Here is a 26,644-nt window from a genome sequence, read left to right as displayed (position 1 = left end):
ACCATATGCTCTCTGCCAGCTATCTCAAACCCTTGTGGTTGTTTAACATAGATCTCTTCATCTAAGAAACCATTCAGAAAGGCTGATTTCACATCGAGTTGATGGATCTTCCACTCGAGCTGTGCTGCTAAGGCAATCAGTAATCTGATGGTGTCTAGCCTGGCCACTGGTGCAAAGGTCTCCAGGTAGTCCAGGCCATACCTCTGACTGAACCCCTTGACAACTAGCCTTGCTTTCAGTTTGTTCAAGGTACCATCAGCATTTTGCTTGGCTTTGTACACCCATTTCACCCCAATTATCTTCCTTTTGACTGGCCTTTCAACTAATTCCCAGGTCTGGTTCTTCTCAATCATGCTAATCTCCTCAGCCATTGCCTGCTTCCACTCTTGCTGAGCTTCAGCCTCTTCAAAATTGCTTGGTTCAGCTATGGCTACATGAGCTCTTTCATAAATCTCAGTCAATGGTCTTGTTCCTCTAACTGGTTCATCATCAATGTCCATTTCAGGAACATTTTGATCTGGCTCAGCTTGATCTGCTGCAAGTCCTTCTGAAACTTCCTCAGGTTCATGTTTTTCCCAGTTCCAACATGACTTTTCATCAAATACCACATCCCTACTGACTGACACTTTCTTTGTTGAAGGATCCAAGATCCTATAGCCTTTCTTAACAATACTGTAGCCCATCAAAATACCAGGTCGAGCCCTTTCAGATAATTTGTCCCTTTTGACAGCAGGTACATGAGCATAACAGATGCATCCAAAGACCTTCAGATGAGCCAGTGAAGGCTTGAATCCAAACCAGGCTTCGAATGGAGTCTTCTGATCCAAGGCCTTGGTTGGAAGCCTATTTTGAATGTAGTTTGCAGTGTTAACTGCCTCTGCCCATAGTGCTTTAGGCAGATTTTTCTGAATCATCAAGCACCTGGCCATATCCATCAAACTCCTATTCTTCCTTTCACTTACACCATTTTGCTGAGGTGTATATGTGTTGGTAAGTTGATGTTTGATGCCTGCCTTATCACAGAAGGCTTGGAACTGAGCTGAGGTGTACTCAGTCCCATTATCAGACCTTATGGACTTCAGCTTGCAACCTGTTTCAGTCTCAGCAGCAGTCTTGAACTTCCAAAACACTGAGGCCACCTCTGATTTCTGTTTTAGGAAGTAAAGCCAGCAATATCTTGAAAAATCATCAATGAACAGTATGAAGTACCTGTTTCCACTTAATGACTCAGTCCTCATAGGGCCACACACATCAGTGTGCACCAGTTGGAGTTTTTCAGAGGCTCTCCAGGCTTGATTCGAGGGAAATGGGAGTCTGGCCTGCTTTCCTAGCTGACACACTTCACACACATCATCATGATCCACTGAGTTGATAAAGTTTTCAGCCAAGTCCTCTCTGACCATTCGAGCCATCGATCTGAAGTTGGCATGTCCCAGTCTTTGATGCCAAAGCTTGGATTCATCTGATGTGACTGTGTAGGCAATGTCTGACTCCCTGGTCCAGTCAACTACAAAGCTCTTATTAGCCATAGGAACTGCCATCAGCTTGGATCCACTTGGATCATTGATTTGGCATTGGTTGTCTTTGAACACAACAGAATAACCTTTCTCCAGCAACTGAGCTATGCTGAGCAGGTTTCTGTCAATTTCAGGCACCAAAAGCACATTTGAAATCACTTTGGCACCTGTGGGGGTGCATATCAGCACATCACCCTTGCCTTCAGCTTGAATAAAATGTCCATTTCCTATCTTGACTTTAGTTCTGCAGCTTCTGTCTAAAGACTTGAAGATTGCAGCATCAGGTGTCATGTGGTTGGTGCATCCACTGTCTAGAAGCCAACCAGATGAGAACCTTTCTTGAGCAGCTGAGCATAACACAGCAAAGACTTGCTCCTCTTGGTCACTGTCCTCCTTAGCTACTCGAGCCTCAGCTTTCTTCTGTTGAAACTGACTCTGCCTTGATTTGGCATTGCTCTTGCAGACTCTCTCAACATGACCCTTCTTTTTACAATGCTGACATACAGCATCTGGATTGAACCAGCATTTTTCTTTTGGATGACCAGCCCTTCTGCAGTGCTTGCAAGTCTGACCCTCTTTTCTTGCAACATCAGTCCTTGGCTTGTCTCTCCAGGCCTTCTTGCCTTTGTAGGCAGTGTTTGTTCTTGCCTGAAAGGCACCTTCTTGATGCTCCTCTAGTCTGCTTGCTCTTCTTTGCTCTTGAGCATATAAAGCATTGATCAACTCTGTCAGGGAGATGGTGTACAGGTCCCTTGAGTCCTCGAGAGATGAGATTTTTGCCTCATACCTCTCGGGCAGAGTTACAATAACCTTCTCCACTATCCTAGCTTCCTTGAGCTGCTCTCCAAGGAGCCTTATGCTGTTAACCACAGCCATAATCCTGTCAGAGTACTGCTTGATAGTTTCTTCTTCCTTCATCTTCAAATTCTCAAAATCTCTCCTTAAGTTCAGCAACTGTTGCTGCCTTGTCCTCTCTGTCCCTTGAAACTCCTCTTGCAACTTGTCCCAGGCTTGTTTTGGTGATTCACAGGCCATAATCCTTGTGAAAATCACATTTGACACTGAGTTCTGGATGCAAGACATGGCTTTGTGCCTCTTGGTCCTCTCATCAGCATGCTGCCTAATTTGAGCCACTGTTGGATTGCCTCTAAGTGGCTCTGGTTCAACATCTGAGTTGACTACCTCCCACAGATCGAAAGCTTGTAGGTAGGTCTTCATTTTAACCACCCATATGTGGTGGCCTTCTCCATTGAAGACTTGAGGTGCAGCTGGTGAAAAGCTTGATGAAGCCATGAATTTGTATAACAGATCCCTTAAGAAATAGGCTCTTGATACCAATTGTTGGAGCTAAGTGCAACAAATAGCAAGGTTCAACAAAAAGCTTGCTGAGCAATAATCGAGACTTGCGGCAGAAACAAAGAAGAAAAATGAAATAAATTTTAAGCAAAGCTAAAATAGAGAGTATATGGATGAAATCTTGATTGAATTCATTCATTTTTTTTAAAATGGCATAAAGCCTATTTATACAAGCTTACAACTTGACAACTTAGTTGGAATACAACTAAGTTTCATCATTACATCCACTTAAAATAAATCACCACCTACTACCACTAACAAACTTAGTTGGAATACAACTAAGTTTCATCATTACATCCACTTAAAATAAATCACCACCTACTACCACTAACAAACTTAGTTGGAATACAACTAAGTTACATCATTACATCCAAATAATAATAATAATAATAATAATAATAATAAAACATGTGATTGCTACATGCTAACCATTGCTTCAATACTTACATATTCAAGAAGTTTCAAGTTTTCATGGCATCCATAGAGATTAGAATTCCTTTTGCCACTTATAATTTGCAAAAGTAGAACTCCGAAACTATAAACATCGTACTTGGTAGAGTATATTCCTTTCTTAACGTATTCCGGAGGAACATAGCCACTGCATTGAATCAATAAATTAATAACTACGCATAGATGCAATGCAAAAGATGAAAATTACTCTGAAATATATTATTTAAGACCATCTGGTTCACTTACTATGTCCCAACAATTCTGTTAGTATTTGCTTCAAGTTCATCCTTCTTGAAAAACTTGGCCATCCCGAAATCTGATATCTTCGGGTTCATTTCAGAATCTAATAAAATGTTGCTTGCCTTTATATCGCGGTGAATTATAGTGTAATTTGAGTATTCTTGGAGATATAAAAGGCCTTGAGTAACTCCTTCGATTATTGAAACTCTTTTTCTCCAATCTAACAGATGCCTTTTAAATGGATCTGCATGGGTTAAGTGTATGAATAATATTTGTCTCTTTTGGATAAGTTTACAAAATAACATTCCATAAAATAGGTACTTTACAGTCATGCTGAGTTGAAAAGTGTTAGTACAAATTTCCAGTGAAGAAAATCTTGAACACACGAACAAAAATCGAACAAGAAAAGAAGAAATAGGACAAGGCTCTAAGGCGTGTATGAAGTCACTATCTTTAAAGTTATATTCGCCCCCACCTATTTTCGGTGTGCAAATGAGTTTCAAGCAAATTAACCTCGAGGATACGATAAAGCCAATGACTATTTGCGTTTTGCACTGACGAGAATAGTCCACTACACACTGAGCAATGTATGATAAGAAACTTAATTTTTATAAAAGATTTCTGCAGTAATACATGTCTCTTCATAGAGACATCTTTCATCAATAGGTGTCTTTCTAAATAATAATGTCTTTAAAATAAACACATAATTATTCATTTAATATTATAACTATTCAAATAATATTATTTAAATAGTTATAATTTTTTTTCAAAAAATCAAATAATATAACTTTTGATTAATTAGACCCGTTCATTTATAGTTATTGGAACACTATAAATATTTGAAAATGTTTCAACAAAAAGAATGAAGAATTACTTACCATAGAGGTAAAAATCCAAGCTTTTGTTCAGCATAAACTCGTAAACCAACATTTTTTCTTCATTCTCAGTACAAATTCCCAGAACACGAACTAGATTCACATATTGAAGCTTAGTTGTAAGATTGACCTCATTTTTGAACTCCTCCAACCCTTGATTCGAGCTTCTCGAGAGCCTCTTCACTGCTATTTCTTGCCCGTTTAATAACTCTCCCTGTTATATATTGTCCACAATCCACAATGCAGTTAATAGTTTCCCTTAGAAATTTGTTGTGCAGTAAAGAAACTTGTGGCACAAGAAAGAAAAATTGAGAGAAATAAGATATAGAATTGAAGTGTGATTCGCGGTCCTAAACGCTATAATTTTGCCTCTAGAATACACCAAGTCTTGAAACAAAAAAATAAATTAGTGTAAATAGCAGTATTCGAGTTTTATATAGGCACGTATTTTTTATCAAAAAAGTATATTACTTAGCAGCGCCCTTCTTTTGACTTTATATATATGTACATGAAGCTCAGTAAGTTAGCCCATTGATCGCTAGACACCCAAATTAATTACTCAAATTATAAAGAATTGTTTATTTATCAGCAATGTGAGGTAAACTGCTAACAGTTTCATTGGTCCTTGAAATTTCATAATCTGCTGCAGGTAAGCTGAAAACATATGGTTCTTCAAATGCCTTATCGAAGTAATAGTATATTTACCTTGTAAACAGGACCATATCCACCTTCTCCAAGCTTATTCTCATTTGAAAAGTTATTAGTGGCAGCTTTAATGGTAGCGAAAGTGAAAGCTTGGAGATTAGGATCACCATTTTCATGTTTTCTTTCACCTGATATTTTGGTTCTTATCAAAGATACCGACATTTTCAACGCACCCAAAAGCCCTGCAATCAAAATCTTGTGGAATCAACGTACGATTATCGTCTCGAATCATTTCAGATTCTCACATGTCCAAATAATTTACCTTGTGATTTGAATATTTTGTGTTGCAGGTAATAGACGAGAGCCGTAATCAGGAGAACCATTGCAGAAACTGTAACCAAAACAATCACCAATAACTGATGTTTCTTCGGCTGAGTTGTGCCTATTGCATAAGCTGCGGAACATTAATACAAGCTCATTACATTGTTTATAGTATAATGTTTTCTAATGGTTTCAGGTTCACTGTTAAAGGTTTGGGTTCAAATTTTTAAATTTAACTTTCAGTGTTCAAGGTTATGGTGTGTTGTTTGAGTTTAAAAAAATACCAAAATTATATATTAATAATATAAAAAAATTACTAAAATATCGTTAAATAATTGAAAAGGTACATTAATAGAAGATTTCGTAAAATAATTTCAATGTTGCCGCTTCACATATTTTTCCTAGTCAATGTTTGAAAATTCAATATTTTGTAAAATTGATATGTTCGAACTTAGAGACCAGATAATTCATCTTACCAGCGTGTGAAAGCACCCAATTATCGTCATTAGCGATTTGAAAGGCATTGTAACCAAGTAGACCCTTCACCTTGGCATAAGAAACCTTAGCTTTAATGGCTTCCACATCGTCGAAATTGATCCAAGAACTCCGCCCCAATTTCCAATAATGCACCACATAAGTAGAATTATAGACAGCTCCAACGTCATAACCAAATTTTCGAATGAGAAATTTGATAAGGGAATACCCCACTGAACCATCACCAGTGAGATATGGCCCGAAAGCTGCTGTATTAATGCCACTGTCACTACCGTTAACAAGTGCCCATGCATAGCCATGGTAAGGCAAACCTAAAACTAGCTTATCAGCAGGGAATCCTCTCTTTAACCATTCCTTTATCCTATCATCAGTGTTAGCCCTTCCTAATGGGTCAAAGAGAGCTGCATGAAAACCAGTAAACCTATCTAATCTTGGTTCATAGTAGTCATATGCCAGAATATTTACCCAATCCAGGTTTCGCTTTGCAGACTCAATAGGATAATTCACTGAGTTGACAATTGGAAAGCGACCAGTCGAGATAGTTAACAACAACCGTGTCTTACCAGTGTTTCTCGACTCAGAAGCTACCTCAGCTCGCCATTCATCCAAAAACGTACCCAAACTGGTGCCATTCGTAGGCTGAAACCCATAAAGGTTTAAACCATGAAAACCATAAAGCCTGGCTGTTTTGACTGAAGATTCAATGAAAGATTTTCGACGGGAAGTTTCGTTAACAATCAAAGAGAAGGTGGTGGATTCAGATCTTGCAACCCAAATGGACAAAATAGTAGTGATGGATGGATTCTTTAGTTTTACAATACTGGTGACGTTAGAGAACGATTGTTCACCTGAGGAATTGATAAAAAGCTGATAAGAGGTTTTGTTTATAAAAGCAGAGGAGGCAAAAAGGTGAGTGAAAAGAGCAGAGTTTATATCAGAAACAGGAAGGGAAGAGCTAGATATCCAGTGACCAGCTTTGACCCATGTTTGTGAGCTTGAGCTCTGCAGCTTCAACGAGAGAAACAGCAAGAGGAGGAAGAAGAAGATGGGTTTATTAGAAGCCATTGGAAAATCAATCTCTTGCCTAGAAAATCAACGTGAAAGTCATACAGTTTGTTTATGATAATTTCATAGTAGAATATATGTGTTTTTATGTTGTTGGAGAAAGATGAAAAGTCTTTTGAATTGTTTGTGTTTCATACGGAGAAACAAAACCCGGACTTTGTATAGGGAAAGTCGTCCATTGCATCTGTCAAAATGCCCCTTTTCCGTGCTCTGACCGATGTCCATTGGAAATAGTTGTTAACCACGGTGTCTAAAATGTAAATTTCTTATTTTTAGTGCCCAAAATGAAAACCTATGAAAATTGAATGACTAAATGTGTAGTTTATCCAATCTTTTAATTAGTTTTAAATTTATTTAACGATTCAAGTATAATAAGAAATTTTCAATCATACAAATTCTATCACACGCATATACATGTGTGGAAATGATAGATTTAGAAAATAGTTGTGATTTAAAAATAATATACAACATACAAAGGAACGTATGGTTTGAAACTAATTAATCATAATAACAATAAAATATGTACAATATTAAAACAAAACAATATTTTAAAATATGAGTAAAACGAAATTTAAACACATAAATACATCAGATAAATATATAATTCACGGTCAAAAAAATCATTAAAAATTATTTAAAATTATATACAAATTAAAAATATAAAAATATACAAAGAAATTAAGAAGATTTTATATAAATAGATATGTTATTATATATTATAGATTTTGATAGTTAAAAATGTTGTTATATATTATGGATTTGGTAGTTATAAAAAAAGTCATGTCATGTAAGCAAATCATTTTAAAAATAAAAAAATTATAAAAGTCCTCAAAAATTATAAAAAAACCCATAAAAATTATAAAATTACTTTTTTGGGAAATAAAATATATATAATTATTTAATAATAAGTTTTGACAAATCATTGATCTGTCATTGACCGCCTGTTGACCAGTCAAAATATCATTAAAATTGTTTAAAATTATAAAAGAATATTTAAAAATGAAAAAATAAAAATTAGCAAAGTATTTCAAAAATTAAAAGTATTTTTAATCAAATATATAACAACATATCTATTTAAATAACCATATTTTTATAACAATTATCAAAATCTGTAATATATAACAACATTCTTATTGATACAAAAATCTATAATATATATATAACAACATATCCATTTGAATAACTAAAATCTATATTATGTAAAGTAGTTCAAAGCCTATGACCATCACACTAAATGTATCCCATGGAGGTCTATCGTTTATATAGGGCTCATTTGGCCAACAAGAACTGACTTAATTTAAATAGTTGTTGGAGAAGTCTATCACATTGAAGCTTGAGTGGCCCAATGATGAAAATATGACAACATAAGCTACCTTGGTAATTAGGGAAATTAACCTTAGAAGATTGAGGGGAATCATATATTATAAGATTAGATTGGATTTGATTATGTAATTTGATTATGTAATCTTGTAAATTCTTAAATGTAAAGGATAGGCTAATCTTATCCGTCAATGTAACTTGATCTAGACTATCGATTTTGGAGGAGCTTAGCTATAAATAGAAACCTCCCCCTCACTTGTAACTCATTTCATTCTTTTATTGTTTCTCGTATTTTTTAAGAGAAAGTAATCCAATTGAGAGTCTTTAAAACACCTCTTGTAGCTTTCTATTCTTTTGTGCTTTCTTTTAACAGTATTGCTTCCGCTATATAAATCAGTGCCTTGAAAAAGAATTTTGTGAATCCTCAATTTTTGCTGGAAGAATTCCGTTGATTCAGTTAGTTCACTTTCACAAATTTTAAGATTTAATTTATATACTTAATAATTAAAAATTAACTTTTTTTTGGTTTAAAAATCACAATTTAGTCATTTATAATTATTTTGTCAAATTTTGTAACTAAAATTTTTGATTAAAATATCTTATTAATAGAAAATAAAAATGATAAGTTAATAAATTTTAACAAAAACTATCAATAACAATAATAAAACTAGCTTGAAAAAGTAGACAGATTTTTTTAACTTTTAAAACACACTAAATCTCAAATTTATACAAAAGACTTTTCAAAAGGTATTATCCCAAAGGAAGAAAACCGTAAAGACAATCTTTATACCTTCAAACAATAGTTCATTAAGAGCAAAATTTAACAATCACGGAATGGAACAATAAAAAAATACTGACAGTTTGGAAAGAAATGACAAAAAAGTCAAATTCTTTTCTATCACTTTTTTTTTTGTTAAATTGCTTCTCAATTACAAAAGAAGCTCTCAAAAGTATTCCAATCTTCAGGCTTTTTGCAGTAATTGCTAAAATTAAGAAATGTGTGAAAAAAATTATCAAAGACAAAATTGTTATAACCTGATCAAGCTAAGGTATACTAATACAAATAAAGATACCAACCAACCTTTCATGTATCTTCTTCTCCAGCCATTACAAATGCAAAAGTGTCTTATCTGCTCAATGGCTAGTACCACCCGTTTTTTCTTCATACTTCAAAATGCTATCAAAGTGGAAAGTTGTAAGCATCAGAACAAATTCCTCATCTCTGATGCCCCCCAACTTCTTACACAGGCCAGAAGAAAGGACCCTCAACATGTTCTGATAATCTCATCAGCACATCTCAATTGGACTCCAAATGGAATATGTGCCACCATTTGTGACTAGTTCAGTGTTACGTTCTCTAGTATATATACACATAGTTCCGGAAATAAAAAGGTACATGGCAGCAGCACTGTTACAATAGCATACTGAGGTATGACTGTAACTGTGGTAAATCCCCCATCCTGGGAACCACATAATGGCCATTTCAAAATACACCGCACAGGGACCTTTGGGGTCCATTAGTTAAAAGTCAAAAGGCAGCACAGCAAAAATGTAGGTTGCTTATTCCACTATTAGTTGCTGATCCACCTTCGTTTTCGGGCAGGTCTCTCATGTTTTATCTCTGAATCTACAGGAGTTTCATTCTCGGTCAAAGGTAATGCCTCATTCTCGGTCTTTGTTGCCAGGGTATCTTTTTCCCTAGAAATTGGAAGCTTGAACCTCTCACTTCGCTTCTTTAGCTTCTCGACAGTGTCAAGGTGCTGATCCTCAGATGGTCTTGTATCAGCTTCCTTGATCTCTGGCTCACCAACACCTTTATTGTCAGACGACGGAGGAAATTGCTCAACAGGCTCAACTGACTTACCAGGTCCATCTGGAAATTTGTTAGACCCGGAAGACACAACATTATTAATCTTCTCAGTCTCCTTGAACTTCAAGGAAGCTGATGACTTGCTGTTGATACTGTAATCCCTCTCGGTATGGCTTGTCCAACGTTCCAATTTGGAGCGCCCTCGTTTCGACTCTCGCAGTTCGTCCTCTGAAGAAGCATCTTCTTTATGTTTTCTGGAAGAATTATAATGTATTGCGCTCTTCTCATCACTTTTCAAGCCCTAAGCAAGGTAAAGGTTAATAATAATGATAATAACAACGTTAACAGATGAACAATCATTTTCTTTTAGAAGTGCAACCTTTACATATTAATACGAAAAGTTGGAAAAAGAGTAGTTTTGTCTATGGAGTTAAAAAAAATTACCGATGAACATAAAATGACTCAATCTAAAAGTAATATCAGGGTCATGAGAATTGTGCAGGTACAGACACACAGTCCTCCAACTCTTAACAGATATATCTTTGATTGAAAGAAGATGTTTCAAAAACAACAATGATAGGGTAAGTAAAACCAGAATTTCTAATTTTGAAGAAAATGCACCATCTTTCAATAGAAGATTTATTTATGCAAGTATGGACGTGTACAAGCTCATTTCCAGAAAATACTGTGGTATAGTTCTCCTTGCTAGTAAAGAAACATTATGTCCTTGAGTCTTTGAAACATACCGTTTCATTGTTGTGACCACTTAAATCTTCTTGGCTTTTCTTGGCAGAACCCAAAGTGGTTTGATTCCCACCTTCAGATTCTCTATTCTTCCTAGTGTTTTCTTTATGTTTCTTCTCATGCCCCTTCTGGCTATCCGAAGCATCGAAACCATGGTCACTCCGAGTGCTTGACCTTTCCGGCCTGGATTTTCTCTCATCATTACTAAATTGGTGTCCACGCACATACAAATCTTCACGCCCTCTATGGCGTGAGGAACTTTCGTCATCATTCCGATCCCTTCTCTTCGCCTGTTCACTGTGGCGTACTGTCCCTTTGAGTTGGTATTCTTTTTCAGAAACTTTATACTCATCCTTTCCCCTGGTATGTCCACCCCAAGCTTTGTCTTCTAAACCACGGCCACTCCTCACAGTACCTCGTCCTTCCTCTCTCTCCCGTTTTGATAAACTTCCATCATGGGATTGTTTTAGCCTAAGCCATTCATCCCTCTCCTGCGGCCTCTCAACCTTCTCTCTATTCAACCAAATCTCATCCTTGTGCCGAGCTGAATGATGTTCATCAAAATTCTCTCTTGTTCTTCGTTGTTCATCTCTCTTACGTGGGTCTAAGATTTCATCCCTTTCTCGCTTCCTGCGACTGCCACTGGATTCTCTACGCCCTTGCAGGATCTCCTCTTTGTTTGTATGGTCCCTCCTTAGGTACTCCTCATCTTTCCTTCTTTTGCTTGGGTAATCATCTGCTGCTTCATACCTACTCTTCAAATTATCATCTCTTTCCCCATGTCTCGCACTGACATCCTTATAATTGCCATTGTCCAATTGTTTTCTAGATGGATAATCATCTTTGTCACTCCTCTCACTTTCTCGAACCTTAGCCCTGTTCCTAGAACGCATTTCATTATCATGATCTCTCTTCCATAGGTCCTCAGCTCTTTCTTTTCTGCCATAAGGATCATCTTCTCTCCATTGCCAAGTATCATCAGGGTTGTCATTCTCCCTTCGCCTACCAAAACCCTCTTTTTTAACGGGCAAATTATGTGACAAGCTAACGTCAACATCTCTAAGAGGATAAGAATCCTCTCCTGGTTTACCTACCATGCGATTTCTTTCAATCTCAAGTCTCCCATCGCGACCTTTTCTCCGGAAATTTTGATCATTTTCATCAAGATGCTTCTTGACAATCCCAAAGCGAGAAGAACGTTCACCTTGAACAACTTCCTCCTCAGCACCATCTCGCCACTTCTGATAATCTCTGCTGCTGCCAGATCTTGCTTTGCTGTTTTCACTACTCCTTGCAGCCCTAGAATCCTCATCATCATCACGTTCACGAAGCTTCCATTGCTCTGCTTGAGAACTTGTTTTTTCATTTCTCATGGGATTAAGTGAATTCTGATCTTTATGGGTATCATTTATCAGCTCATCCTTTTCTGTAACAGGGCTTCCATCAGCTGGCTCAAGTTCATCATCAACATGATCCTTATGCTCAACACTTGACTCCCTGGGATCTCTAACTACGCGAGGAGATTTACCATCCATGCGTTCAACAGATTCTTCCCTATCAGTATCATTGAAATTATCACGTTCACCATGAATAGGTGTAATGCAAGGGGACTTCTTACATACTCTTCCCTGCCGATGCCTGTGTTACAGAGAGGGTTAATAACACTTATTATGAGATGTGATATTAACATCTCAATCATATACTAAACATCAACCTAAAGGATACGGTAAAAACAATCTAAGATAATTAACAAATCCTTGCTAAAGCTCATAACCGGCCTTTCAAACAAACTTGTATCTCTCACTTTCAATTTATGAAATGGATCGCAAAAGCATGGACTTCATCAACATAACAGGCTCATCAGAAACACGCAAAAGAGTTAATTATAACAGCAACAGGAATTCATTTCTCTTCACAGCCAAACATTCTAGAAAGAAATCCATCTGCTTAAAGATTACAAACTATGATGGAAACATTTACAGTAAATATAGTCAGAGGAAAAATCATCTCCATTAGTTATCACCATGGAGTATAAAGTAAAATAAGTCAATCTGACCAGTCAATGATAACAAGGACCTGCTACCAACTTCATGCATTTTCAGACTGACCATCTTGATTAGCATTTATTTTCTACTCCCTAGATAAATAGAGAACTACAACACTATCATCTTTTATGACTCCCAATATCCTCCAAGTTCCTTCACTTTTCAGGGCACATGAAAGCATGTTTAGTTATACTTCTTAACATAGCATGTTTAGTTATACTTCTTAACAACTACATCTCAAAATTTTTTTCTACCTGAAAGAATTAAGCGTCATCATGTACAAATTTGAACAACAAAACCAGAAATAAGCCAATGCATATTTAAGGTGAACAACTGCTTTACCACTCTACTTGTAGTATAGTATCACAAAAAAGCAAAAATATTGTTCGTACCTCCCATCAGGACTGCCAGAGTTTTCACTAGGACCCATAGGACTCTGAACCCTAGGTCCAGCACCATATGGACGTGATGCTTCCACAGGGAAAGGCAAAACCCCATTGTCTTCACGCACATTATCATGAACAAAATTCATAGTCCTTTCAACTAGTTCCTTCTTTCGACTTTTACAAGCATCTGGAGAATCGTCAAAATATTCAGTATCTTCATGTGCAATCGCAGCTTCAGATGCAAGATCTCCTCTAAGATCCTCCATCGGTAGATCATTTTCTGCTCGGCCATCAACACCGTTGCCTGTGGAGGAATCATCATCTAGAGTATCCTGACAGACAATCTGTTTACACAATTAAGAGTTAGAGTTTCACATGAGCATCATATAGATACTAAATAAGACTTAGGCTAAGTGCAATAGAAACAAGGGTTGATAGCTAACCTCAATAACTGCATCTGAATCACGTACACGAGGTGGCCGAGTATCAATGGAAGGGAGGCGTTCTCCAGAACCTCCCTCCACCTGTATCGGTCTTCCAGTTGGCTGGTACAGTAAGTAAAAAAAAATTATCAAACGGATAAAAAGAAATTGCACAACAAGCCTAGAATACATGAAATTATTCATCACACATAATAAAGTAGTTAGTTAATATTGGACAGCAAGGGAAGAGAAGAACAGACACAGATCAAGCACATAAGTTAAAGAGCTAAGAGTACAAAAATAAGTATTTACAGAGAAAAATATAATATAGTTGAAGTATCTATAACATCTAACAGGATTGCTTTTATAATTATAATGCATAGAATGTAAAACCAGCATACGAAGCTTACCAGTGGCGGTCGCACTCGACCAGCTCCTTTTGTCATGTCATTTTGTCCACCATCTGACTTTATAAGATTAGCAGCAGCTGGTACCACTTGTGCAGTTGCTGCTGCCAATTCTGGAGGCAAATCTGGATCATAACCCTAAACAAAAGCAAGAAAATCAAGTCCTTAACAGCAGTTGCAGAACTGCAGAAGCCATACCACCAAGCCAAATATTAAACTGTTAAAAGGAAACATTTTCAGATATAAATAAACACAAAATTACCTGCTCGGTTCTCCCACTTTCATAAACACGAATTTTGCTTTGCATGGTGGTCTCCAAGCGGTGTTGTTCCTAAAATATATTAAAATACAACCTCTTAGACCTTAGTTCCTGCAACACTGAAATAAGGAATCATTTAAAGTGAATCATTACCAGTTGTTTGCAATAATCTTTCCAGCTCTCCTCATTTAGACCAAAGTTGAAGAAGTCAGAGAGATCAACGCCAGGATATTTCCATGGCTTTTCCTCAAAACTGTCAATGTCAACATCAAATATGATCCTGGAACCACAAAGGATTAAAAAAAAACTAGTCAGGCAAAAAACAGCGAAATTAAAAGAGTTTAAACATGATAGTAGAAAAATGAAACATAAGAAGTATTACAGAAGCCAAAAGGCATTTTAGAACATGTAATTTGTCTCCATTATCAGCTTCTAAAAGCCAAGATCAAATGGATCAAATATTCCAAGATCAAAACTAACACCATCAACTACCATTCCATAATAACATAATTATAGAAGGTTAAGCAGTTACTTGTGAGAAGGAAGAGTGAATTCCAGCCCACCACCAAAACCTCGCCCCGCTGTGTTATTACCCCAGCCAGGCGCTCCAAAACTAGGGTGGAAACCTTTTTGCATGGGAGGACCAGCTTTCATTCCAGATGGTCTCCAATCACCTCTACCACGACCAGCCATAGCACCCATGATTGGAGAAACCTGACCTGGGGCTCCTCCAGAACCACCTGCAGTGGCTCCAGGCATTGGTGTTGCACCAGGTCTTACATACTGCCATGTAGCATAAAATAGATCACAGCATTAATCAGAAACCAAAGTGAACAAGCATCATAAGACCAGAATAAAAGAAATGTGATGATCATCCAGCAATGCATTTTTTTCTCCTCTATAAAAGTTACAGTTTACAACAGACAATCAGTTGATCAGATCCTTAACATATATGCACCAAAATTTCCATTGGATAACACATTCAAGACTAAGGCTCAATTTTCATCAAATCACCAAGTATTAAATTTTAAGTAAAATAGACGGCTCAATCAAAATTTCTTAAGCTAAATTAAAAATCGACTTTATAGCATGCACCAAGAAAATATACAAATCAAGAGACAAGGATATCAAATGATACACCGATTATAACATTGCACTAACAATATAATAGCCGAAAGAGGGAATAAGTGGCATATGAACAGCTCATAATGTTCATGATATAATTAACAAGGTTGCAGCAGAATGTATGAGCAACCAAGATGTCAATTGCAACAACAAATCTTAAGCTGGAAATAACTTAAACTCTATGGTATAACCAATGACAAGGTTTAGGTTAAATAGAACACAAAATCTGTTTGAAAATAGTTTCAAACAAGTACGAAGAGAAGCACAGTTTCAGCAAAATTTAGCACTTGCTGTTTCATTTCAAGGAACAAAAACATTTTGCCTTCAATTTGTTGAGAACAATATTACTCTCTACAGGTTCCTCTCTTTTACCGATAGGCTGTTTGCACTTTTTCTTTGCAGAAGTATCTGGACTTGCTCTTGAGCACAAATTACTTGACTCACAGATAAACAAATACTTCAGAACATAATTTTTCATCTTCAACAGCTCATACAGAGAATTACTGGTGTAGGAGACTGTTAAAGCATATTACACCTGAAAAGGCATTAACTGTAGTTGCATTTGTGTACCTCATCTATAAAGGTTTTACTATTGAGACCTTTAACTAACGGCCCCAAATGTTCGAAGATCAAGACTTATGACAGAACTTTCTTTTGTTTTAAGTTGTCTAGTTCAAGTTTAGGATCAGAAAAAAGATTAATTAAAGAGCCCTTTCTTACAGCTTACAAGTCAGTATTGCATCAGCCAACAATACATGAACAATGTTTGAGTTCCTTTGAAGTATGCGAGATTTGGAGTGAAGCAGAATCGTTCTCCTATTAATATCAGTCGAAGTGCTTTTGAGCCAACCATGAACAAAACCAAAGGCTCGCCAAACAGACGGAAGGTCTATTTATTGATAATCAATAATGATTTCTGATCGAACGTTATCATCTCCAAAATTCAGATATAATACCAAAACAGAAAACATCACAATGTAATCACCAGTCAAATCATCTTACTGTTATTTATCATTGCATAATTTCATTCTGTACAAAGTTTACAAACCAATAAATATACTAAATTAATCCTAATGATTCATCAAATAATTGGGGCATATGACAAACAAAAAACCCCATTTCTTTCCTAAATGTTTCCAAATTGTTTGATTTGACAAGAACAACAGCATCAACATATTAACACACTGACCTTAAACTGAGAATGAAACGGATGATACAGATGACTGCTGTACCCAATTTTTGGTGCAAGAACACCGCCGCTGGTAACCTTCCCTGCTTCTCCCCCTTCTTTCTTCTCCCCATCCGCCGCTTGGACTCTTTCTTCGCCCCATTCCTGCTCCGCCGTCCCTTGGTTTCCATCTCCATCGGCCAGTATCACGAGCGGGTCCCCATCTTCGTCATCGTCATCATCTTCGCCTATCATTCCTCCTGTTTCCATAGCCACCGGGCCGTGGTTGTCGTTTAATACAATCTGTAGATCATCATCACTGTCACTGTCCCAATCATCCCTTTCTCCATCAGCTTCCGCTTGACTGCCTCGAATCCCAATATTGTTATCTTCCTGGCGAACCGCTTCGGTTAAACCCGGGATAAACGGATCATTTGAGCCGATATCCTCAATTCCATTACCACCCCCCTCTTCAATATCAAATTCAAGCTCTTTTCCATCCGCCGATTCATGTCTGGAATCCAGAACCATTGGTTCGGGAGCTGAACCAAGGGAAGAAGGGATCGAATCCGGAGCAGCTGCCGCAGCAGGAACAGCCGGGGTAGAAGGAGGAGGTTTAAAGGGGGCTAGGGTTTGGGCGGCGGGAGCTCCGAAGAGGGTATTGCCATCGTGTTGAGACTGAAGGTTGAGATCGATCGGACGGAGGAGCTGTGTGGGTGTAGGAGAAGGCTGGTATGGCTGCGGAGGAAGAGATGACAACGACTTCGTCGTGGATGTTGATGAGAAAGGCCTGAGAACGTCCGTGTAAAGATCTCCGAACTCATCGTCGTCTTCCATCGGAATTCCTTTCACACAAAAAAAAAAGGAAAAACAAAAAGAGAGAGTTAGGGAAAGGGTTTTGATTGTGTTTTCGTTTGGTAACGTTGGCGTGCTTCCTCCTTCTGCCTTTTTTAAGAGCATAAGCTTTTTATTACATTCATTTTCTATGAGGTTTTCATTTGTCTTATTTTTTCTTATTATTATTAATTTCCTCTCTATTTTAGATTTGTTTATTTCTTTGTTAATATTTTAAAGGGTAAACTACAAAAATAGTCACTTTTGTTTGCTTTAGATTACATTTTAGTCACTTATACTTGAAATGTTACGTTTTAGTCACTTACGTTATCGTTTTGTTACAAAGTAGTTACTCTATCATTGAACTCCATTGCCTCCCTAACGAAAGTCTTACATGGCAGTCCAAATGGGTTTTAAATGCCATATTGGATATCCAATTGCCGAAATGAAAATAGGTTTTTAATTAAATAAATTTAATTTAGACTGTCACGTAGGACATCTAAGTTCGCATTTAAAACCCATTTAGACAGCCACGTAGAACCACCATTAGGCAGGTAATGAAGCTTAATGGTAAAGTGATCACTTCGTAACAATACAATAACGTGACTAAAATGTAATATGAGGCAAATAAAAGTGACTATTTTTATAATTTATTTAATTTTAAATATTTTATTAACTTTTAAAGGTTTTTAAAATTATTAATTCGAGAAATTAGATAAAAGAAAATGGAGAAGAAGAATAATGAATCTGATTCTTGTTGCATTTTTTTATGTTACAAGTAGTGAAGGTGAAAAATAAATAAATAACAAACCATGGTAATTAAGAAAGGATATCTCTCCTAATATCTATACTCTTATTTAAGCTTTAATTTTATTGGTGTCTTAAGTTAAACAGAACAATAAAATTAGTATCTTGAGTTTACCGAATAATAAATCAATTATTGAAAATATAGATATATCCTTTTGTAATAGAGTTGATCATAGAATAGGTTGGGCTTAGACAAAAATTTAGACCCATTTTCTAGGTTTGGCATTGTCTGATCCTAAAAAATAGGCTTAAAATTTTGCCCAAGCTCGACCCAGATAAAAAATACTAAAACCTGAGTTTGGCTCGCTCTATTAAATTTTTTATATTATTTGTTTATATAAAATAATTTTAAAAAATATAATACATCAAATACACTAAAAATATTAAAATAAATGTTTCCAAAAATATTGAAAAAAATTAAAATATTTATACTTAAATAACACTAAGATAAGATAGGTGCAACTTAGTTATCAAATATCTCTAAAATAGTAGCAAAATTAACAATAAAATAAGAGTTATACAATATCAAAATAATAACAACAAAATAGCAATAACATAATAGTGAAATTGCAGCAAAACTATGAGAAAATAGTGGCGAAACAGCAACAAACAACAACAATTTCTTTTCTTTTCTTTTTTGCAAATTCAAGTCGGATTGGCCCAAACCAAATAAAAAAAGCTTACCCAAGGCCTAACCCATTTAGAAAATGGACCTTATTTTTTTGTCCAATCACATTTTTCGGGTCTATATTTTTTCTTAAACCCTCCTACTTTTTGGGCGAGCCTTCAGGTCAAACCGGGTGACTCAGCTCGTAATCAGGTTTATTTCATAATTAAATTAAGTTATATTATTTTAGGGCATTTTAGTTGAATTAGACCTAACTAATCAAATGGGTTATAAGGCAACGTGCAACTCTCAGACAGTGCACCAACGAATCGAGCAACCTCATTGTTATCACCAAGTCTCCACCCATTGTGGCTAAAACCCTCCAAGTAATATCTAAATACTTTCCTTGTTGTGATGAGATCCTCCTGAACCAGCGGGCATCCAGTATGCAACCTCTGAAACTGAGCCACGACTCCGTTTGAAGGAAGGGTTTGCTGAAACGAGCACATGTCCCTACTCAGTGATGATCACTTTATTGGGAACCCAAAGTCCTCACCAAGTTTGCTGCAAACTCGAACATACTTTCTTCCAGTTCAAATGAAGGTTGGAACATTGGTTCACAATGTCTCCACCTTTTTGCGATGAGAGAAGTAATAGAACCTCGACAAGTTCTCCAAATTATGGCCCTTCAACTGATATAGATGTTGAAAGACGAAGAGCAAGGGAACCTCATCACACTGAAAACAATCGATGAAGTACGCCATAGGAATCCACCAAGAAAAGCCCGAGAGTTGGCCAAGTGCAATCTTGTAGTCCTTGAGCAGACTTTAGAAGAAATGGTACAGTGGCCAGGGAACCTAGCCTCAAACGCGTAATTTGAAAGCAATAAGCTATCTTCGGTGGTTTCGCACAGCTAGTATGACCCCTCTGGGATAGAGAACTCATATACAAAGTTAGGAAGTTTTATTCCCCCACAGCCAGAACTCTTTACAATTCCTCCCGCTTAGTGGTATAGGGATAGAGTTTGTCTGTGACACACGGCCTAACACATGGGTGTGTGATCTGGCCGTTTGTCCCATGCATATTTAAAATTTTAAAACAGAATGCCCAGGTATTTACACACGGGCGTGTGGCTTGACCATGTGACTTAAGTCAGAGAGTTACACGGCCTGAGACACGGGCGTGTCCCTTGGCCGTGTGAACCATACGGCCTAACCACACGGGCGTGTAACCCCTGCACCTAGGAAAAATTTGGAGATTTTACGAAAAATTCTTTGAGTACCCGGTTCAGTCCCAACTCGTTTCTAATGCATGTTTTGGACCTCGAGGATTCATATAAGTGACTTTATGTTTGATTTCTGACATGAATACTGTATAAAATGAAATATATGTTTACTTGATCTATATATTCTGGTAATGCTTCGTAACCTTGTTCTAGCGACGGATACGGGTTAGGGGTGTTACATTTATTGGTATCAGAGCTACTGTTTAGTCTGTTCTCGGGCTGAATATAGCATATGTGAAGTCTAAAAATATATGTCATTATATAACCTGTGATAGTGTGATATCTCCCGACTCTGATGAGAATTGTTTTACTAATAAACAGAGATGTTTTCCAATCGAGCTAATTTTGATAATGTTGAAGCGATACTCAAGTATCTGATTAAAAATGTTGCTTACGATGAGTAGAGACTCATAAAGGTATGAATAAATGTTTGTAATGAACATGTTAACAATAAATGTCATGTTATACGTGTGTGTATATATAAAAGTCAAATTTTGAGGCTTTACAGCTCCACCCCCTCACCAGTACAGTCTTATACAATGAAATTCACAAGATTTATATCAATTAAGTCCACAAGTATGAAACTGAATAGTTCAGTTGCTAAATGATTAATAATGCAGTCAGAGCTAAGAATAGGTTAGTAAATAAATACGGTTTTAAAAGAGATATCAGATTTTTCTGAAAATTATTCGGGATACGCTATGTCACTATTAAAGAAGTTATCCATGAGTAATCGACTTATTTAGATAGGGTGTCTACAGAACGAATTAACCAAAAATTTCTTCTGAATTGGTTCCTTTAGTGAACTGAATAATGTGAGATTATTGATGACTTTAGTAGTCAGTGGAATAGTGATGAAATTGCAAAGATATCTGAATACAGCTGTTATAATCGAGTATTTTATAGTGATTTTCTCTGGGTATTCTATATATTCTTTGATGCTCAGAGATATATATAATTGTTCATGTTCAGAAGCGATACTTATCATATAAAAAGGCTGGCTAATTATAACAATAGACAGAATTATTGTAAGTCAGGTTGATTCATGAGCGGTATTGCTCTATTTTTTCTTTGGTTTTCTAATCAATTATGTTTGAGAGAAGACTTGATGATAAGATTTATATGATACTATTTTCTACTTCTACTGGTTGAAGCTCCGAATTGCAAATATGCAATTTATATTGTCTCTATCACAGCTGTTTTCTAGTGCGTATATGCAATATTACTCTTCTGAATTTTCTCTGGGATATCATCAATCTTTTTATTATTCAATGTGGTTTTTATTCTCGGAAATTCAGTATAGCTTCACATTTTGGATTTCATTATCTCGATTTTCTTGTTATTATTATGGTCTAATCTTATCTAGCAAACATGATTTATCAGTAAAAGATATTCATTGGCTGGAGGTAATTACATTTATTATTATTATAAATCCTGACTTGATCATGAGAGTTCAGTAATATGGATCTCAGATTATAAAAGTTGTATTACTGCACTGGTTGTTATTAAGACTACTTTCGATTTTCCTCTTCTATTTGGAAAGTACTATTAATGTTGAGGTATTGTTCCATCTATATTGTTGAAATGTCGGTCCTATTATGGCACTATGGTTTGTAATATATCAGATGATTGTGGCTTCGGAATAATTCAAAGCTTCGATGTTAATAATTGAAATAGCTTTATTACATAAATTCTTTTCAATTTTCGTGAAAGGGTTTTCTATGATAGCCATGTCAATGATACGGTTATTACAAAAAGATGTAAAACTTGAGTGGACCAATAAATGTCAACAAAGTTTTAACCGATTAAAAGTTTTGTTGACTGAAGCATCAGTTTTGGTTCAGCTTGAATTGAGTAAGGAATTTGTAATTTACAGTGATTCATCATTCAATGGTTTAGACTATGTTTTGATACAGGAAGGCAAAGTAATAACCTATGTTTCCAGACAGTTAAAAACCACATGAAAAGAATTACCCAATACATGGTTTAGAATTTGCAACTAATGTATTTGCAGTGAAATTTTGGCGACATTATCTGTTTGGTGAAAAATGTCATATATGTACTGATTATAAAAATTTAAATTATCTGACGTCATAGAAAGACTTGAATTTGAGACAACGCAGGTGGCTAGAGCTATTGAAAAACTATGATTTGGTAATTTATTATCATTTAGGAAAAACAAATGTAATTGTTGACATTTTGAGCATAAAATCTATGTTTGCCTTACAAGAAATAAATACCCTATTGTTATTGTCTAATAAAGGCTCAATTTTAGTTGAGCTTAAAGCTAAACTGATGTTTCTACAACAGATCTGTAAAGCTCAGAAAAGTGATAATAAGTTGCAAGTTAAACGAGTACAGTGTGAATTAACTTCTGATTTAGAATTTCAAATAAGACCTAATGATTGTCTGTTATTCCGAGTTATATCTTGTGTACCGAAGAATTCAAAACTTGTATAGAAAATTTTATACGAATGCTACAATGGTACTATGTTTGTTCATCCGGGGAATAATAAAATACATAATGATTTAAACACAGATGTACTGGTATTCTGGAATGAAATATGGTATTTTTGAAATTGTATTTAAATGTTTGATATGTTAGTAAGTTAAAGCTGAATATCAGGTACCGGTGCTTTTAGGACTGTTACAGCGATACCGAAATGGAAATGGGATAAAATTACTATGGATTTTGTATCAAAATACCCCTGTCCCTGAAAAAGAAATATGTTATTGGGTAATCATTAATCGTTTGACGAAGTATGCATATTTATTCCTAGTATGAATGGATTTTTCACTTAATAGATTGTCTGAATTATATGTTTCTGAGATTGTCAGATTACATGGTGTGTCGATTTTTATTATTTCTGATAGAGATCCACAGTTCATATCCCAATTTTGGAACGAATTACAAGAAGCTCTAGGTACGCGGTTACATTTTAGTACCGCATTTAATCCTCAGACAGATGTGTTAGAGTATGCCCAAAGATCAATCATGAGATGGTTGTAATAATATAATTGATTTATCATGTTTATTAATATAAGGCGTTACCATTATTATTTCAGTTTATTTTCTGTGTGTATAAATAAATTGTTTTATAATAATGTCCTGAGAATAATATGATTATTCTTAAAAGGTCCTTAGTCAAGTATTATTGTTGGCTAGAACAACAATAATGCATTAAGACTAACATGTAATTGATTGATGATAAAGAGTTGTCATTGATATGGAGTGTCAAAATCAATGCATGAATATGTATGTTAAAGAACAACATATTGGACTGACCCGTTATGAGTATGTTTCTTGGATTATTATGTAATTGTGACAATATTACTCATAGTGATTAATATGTCTATGATCCTCAGACTTGAGATCCTCAGACTTGAGATTATCATTATCCCAACATCGTGAGTTGTATATTTTGATACAGTCAAACATACACCGTAACTAATTTTTCTATAAAGGCTGATGTTGGATATACCACGATCTATGTAGAGGGATATGGTTGATCGATATAGGATAAGTCCCTCCTACATAATGGGAGTAATATCTTAGGCCACTTGATTGAGTGAGACTAGAAATACCAGGCCATGCTCAAATAAGCTAATATGAGATGTCATACTTATTTGTATATCATAGTCTACTCAAGATATCAAGGAACATGGGATGGACTATGCAAGTGTGACTATTCCATGACTTGTGTCCAACCCAGAGATAAATGACTTAAGGATTAATGCAAGAAAGGTTAATCACAAAAGGTTATGTCGAATCATGATTTCTTGTAACTTAGGTAGCAATGTTGCATTGCTAGATGCCACTCATTGTTTGTAACATTAGAATCCTTCTAGTATTACGGCTGACGTTACAATAACCTACAAGGTCACAACCTATGGTTGAAATGAACGGAATAAAACATAGTTGGTATTGTGTTTGGTTGCCACATGAATTAAATTAATTGTAGAATTAATTTAATTGGGTAATCAAATATCGAACACATTATATGTACAAGGTTATTGTACACAAAATGAGAATATAGTTCTATTAATATATGAATTTGGTTTGTATATAAATTTAAATAAATATAGTTTACCGAAATCATTATTATAATTAATGTAATTATAATTTTCGGTTTAAAACATTGTTATATTTATTTAATTTCAATTATGATTATTATGTTCGAATAAATATTTAATGAATTATGATTCATCATATATATACCAATTATAAGAGGGTTAAAGAGGGTGTGTTTTAAAAAAAACTAAAATTAAAAATCTCATTTTTCTTTACTTAAAAGGTCTAGCAGTCGTCAATCAAAGTCTTCTTCAAAAATAGTTTTGGGGATTTCTTCTATTCATTGTCAACTGGGTGGATTACGTAGAGGTTGGAGTGATCAAAGGTTGCGGCTTGATTCGATAGTAAATCAGAATACTCGTTGCCGAAGCGTCGCTGTCTACTCAGTTTAAAGATTCAGTAATTTCAAAACCTTTATTTCATCCGATTCGTTCCTCCCACATGGATCCATGGTTTGGATCACCGGATGTATTAATTTTTACTGCGTCATGGGGGTGCTGGCGTTCCAATAGTGGTATTAGAGCCATTTGTGTGATACAGACTCGGGTTTAAATACTTGGGTGATGCAATTGTATGAGATGCATGCTTTACTTTTATTACGTTTCCAACTGTTTAAATTGTTTAAGCATAACCTGATAACCGTTCATTTCGATAATTGATTAAATGTTAATCATGGTGTTGTGGCCTATTCAGTTTTATGTTATTACTGTTAAGTGTTAACAAATCTGTAATGGTACGACGATGGTATTTACAGTTTCTAGTAAGAGTTAACTAGTTAGTGGAACAATGGTTGTTCTGGCATGAAACCTCAAGGATTAAAATCCTGAAAACATGATTTTGTTGATAAAAGTTATCAAATCGTGAGGTTTCATTTGACTGGGGTATGCGGTTCGTACTGCGGGGGCTCCATCATCTTATAGTATGTTTTATAATAAATAAAAGTTGGTGGGCCATAAAAGGTTGAAAGGATATTTTATAATTCACCTTAACAAAACGTTGAATTATATATGATATTTTTGACATGCACGGTTTTTGAAATGCATAGTTATAGCCCGATGACCCATTAGATAAAAGGTTGTAATTTTTATAAATATCTCATGCGTGTCGTGCCTTACTACTATTCTCTTGTATTTCTCTTCTCATCTTACTCCCTCGTATGTAAAACGAGTTTCTGCATATTGTAATTTGCAAGAGTTTCTGTGGGCTAGATGAGAAGGAAGATGGACCAACTAGTGTGGACCGATACCTTGTGAAACGGCTTACACCTTTAGGTTTCCTTTTGGTTCTCTCATTGGCTTGGGTTGCACCACCTTAGTTTATGGGCTATAACTATTGCATTTATTTATTGTTTTATTTATTCATGTATGAGATGCTATGGATGTCTAAAGTATGCCAAATTTTAAATATATTAAAATTTGACAATAATGAACCTCATTAATTGATGAGATCAATTAAAAAGCTAAATGGACTAAAGTAGACCATAATTGGTGAGATGGAACAACCTTAATAAAATCCCTCAATTAAAATATTAAGTCAACATAGCCTTCCAATTTTGCCCTCGTTAAGGCCTCGATCAATACTGTGTAGGTTCTGCTAAAGAAAAGTACTAGTATTTATCTTGGTTAAACGCGAAGAATAAACAAATGGCATTCACTAGTTAAAATTGGTTAATGACTTAACTAGGTTACTCTAATAGGATTAGAAACCTAGAGGCATGTAATTTGGATAAATCATAAGATGATTAGAACAAGAGTTGTTCACCAAACATTAGGAGTTACATATGATGTAATTAGCAAGTGTTGCTTACCTAAATAACCATAATCTTGAGAGCAAAGCCAAAGTTGACTTAAGAGGAGGTAAAATATGGATCCTTAACCCACTTGAAATACTTTTTGAGAAAGTCTTTCCGAAACTAATATATGAGGGTTATTAATTTTCTAATAAAATAGTGGGAATATCTTTTAATAAAGTTATTTTAATGATTGATATAAACTTGGTAAATTTACACACTCATATTTTATTATTGTAGATATATTATGGCTGCAAACACTAATACACTCTCATTGCGATCGGTCCTTAAGAAGGACAAATTGAATGGTTTGAATTTTCTTGACTGGTTCTGTAACTTGAGGATGGTCCTCAAACAAGAACAAAAATTATATGTCATTGAACAACCAGTTCCTAATGAACCACCCGCTAATGCCTCGAGGGTTGATAGAGATACTTACAAGAAACATCTCGATGACATGGTAGAAGTTGGATGTCTTATGCTTGCCACTATGAATCCTGAGCTTCAGAAGCAACATGAGGACATGGTTGCTTATGAAATGATTGAGCACCTGAAAGAACTTTATCAGGGGCAAGCATGGCAAGAGAGGTTCGATATCTC

At 35.6% G+C, this 26,644-nt stretch overlaps 2 protein-coding genes across 3 annotated transcripts; both read right to left on the bottom strand.

Moving 5' to 3' along the window:
* Nucleotides 1-3,271: 3,271 nt before the first annotated feature.
* LOC107937963 (class V chitinase) lies at nt 3,272-7,242 on the bottom strand. Its single transcript, XM_016870979.2, has 6 exons — nt 5,881-7,242; nt 5,406-5,537; nt 5,144-5,325; nt 4,442-4,652; nt 3,570-3,807; nt 3,272-3,471 (listed from the first exon to the last, which is right to left on the bottom strand). The coding sequence occupies exons 1-6, from the start codon at nt 6,962-6,964 to the stop codon at nt 3,291-3,293; spliced, it is 2,028 nt and encodes a 675-aa protein (XP_016726468.2). The 5' UTR covers nt 6,965-7,242; the 3' UTR covers nt 3,272-3,290.
* Nucleotides 7,243-9,144: 1,902 nt separating this feature from the next.
* On the bottom strand, nt 9,145-17,668 carry LOC107937975 (FIP1[V]-like protein). Of its 2 annotated transcripts, none has more exons than XM_041109343.1 (9): nt 16,672-17,668; nt 14,890-15,140; nt 14,511-14,637; nt 14,361-14,429; nt 14,102-14,236; nt 13,713-13,814; nt 13,276-13,613; nt 10,841-12,476; nt 9,145-10,395 (listed from the first exon to the last, which is right to left on the bottom strand). In XM_041109343.1, exons 1-9 carry the CDS (start codon nt 17,608-17,610, stop codon nt 9,856-9,858), a joined length of 4,137 nt encoding a protein of 1,378 aa, XP_040965277.1. In that variant the 5' UTR covers nt 17,611-17,668; the 3' UTR covers nt 9,145-9,855. The 2 variants fall into 2 exon arrangements, with proteins under 2 accessions (XP_040965277.1, XP_040965278.1); XM_041109344.1 differs by having other exon boundaries at nt 9,145-10,384; nt 16,672-17,632.
* Between the last annotated feature and the right edge of the window lie 8,976 nt (nt 17,669-26,644).

The sequence above is a fragment of the Gossypium hirsutum genome, chromosome D13 (genome assembly GCF_007990345.1).
Source record: "Gossypium hirsutum isolate 1008001.06 chromosome D13, Gossypium_hirsutum_v2.1, whole genome shotgun sequence".
In the NCBI taxonomy this organism is placed as follows: Eukaryota; Viridiplantae; Streptophyta; class Magnoliopsida; order Malvales; family Malvaceae; genus Gossypium; species Gossypium hirsutum.
Note: the sequence above shows the minus strand (reverse complement) of the source record. Positions and strands in the feature narration are given on the sequence as shown.

Coding starts and splice junctions, on each gene's coding strand:
- LOC107937963 (XM_016870979.2), bottom strand. CDS start 6,964: ATGGCTTCTAATAAACCCATCTTCTTCTTCCTCCTCTTGCTGTTTCTC. Junction 5,538..5,880: donor TTGGGTGCTTTCACACGCTG/GTAAGATGAATT, acceptor AATGTTCCGCAG/CTTATGCAATAGGCACAACT. Junction 4,653..5,143: donor GATATGGTCCTGTTTACAAG/GTAAATATACTA, acceptor AATATATAACAG/GGAGAGTTATTAAACGGGCA.
- LOC107937975 (XM_041109343.1), bottom strand. CDS start 17,610: ATGCTCTTAAAAAAGGCAGAAGGAGGAAGCACGCCAACGTTACCAAAC. Junction 14,237..14,360: donor AAAGTGGGAGAACCGAGCAG/GTAATTTTGTGT, acceptor GCTTTTGTTTAG/GGTTATGATCCAGATTTGCC. Junction 12,477..13,275: donor TCTGGCAGTCCTGATGGGAG/GTACGAACAATA, acceptor TCTGTAACACAG/GCATCGGCAGGGAAGAGTAT.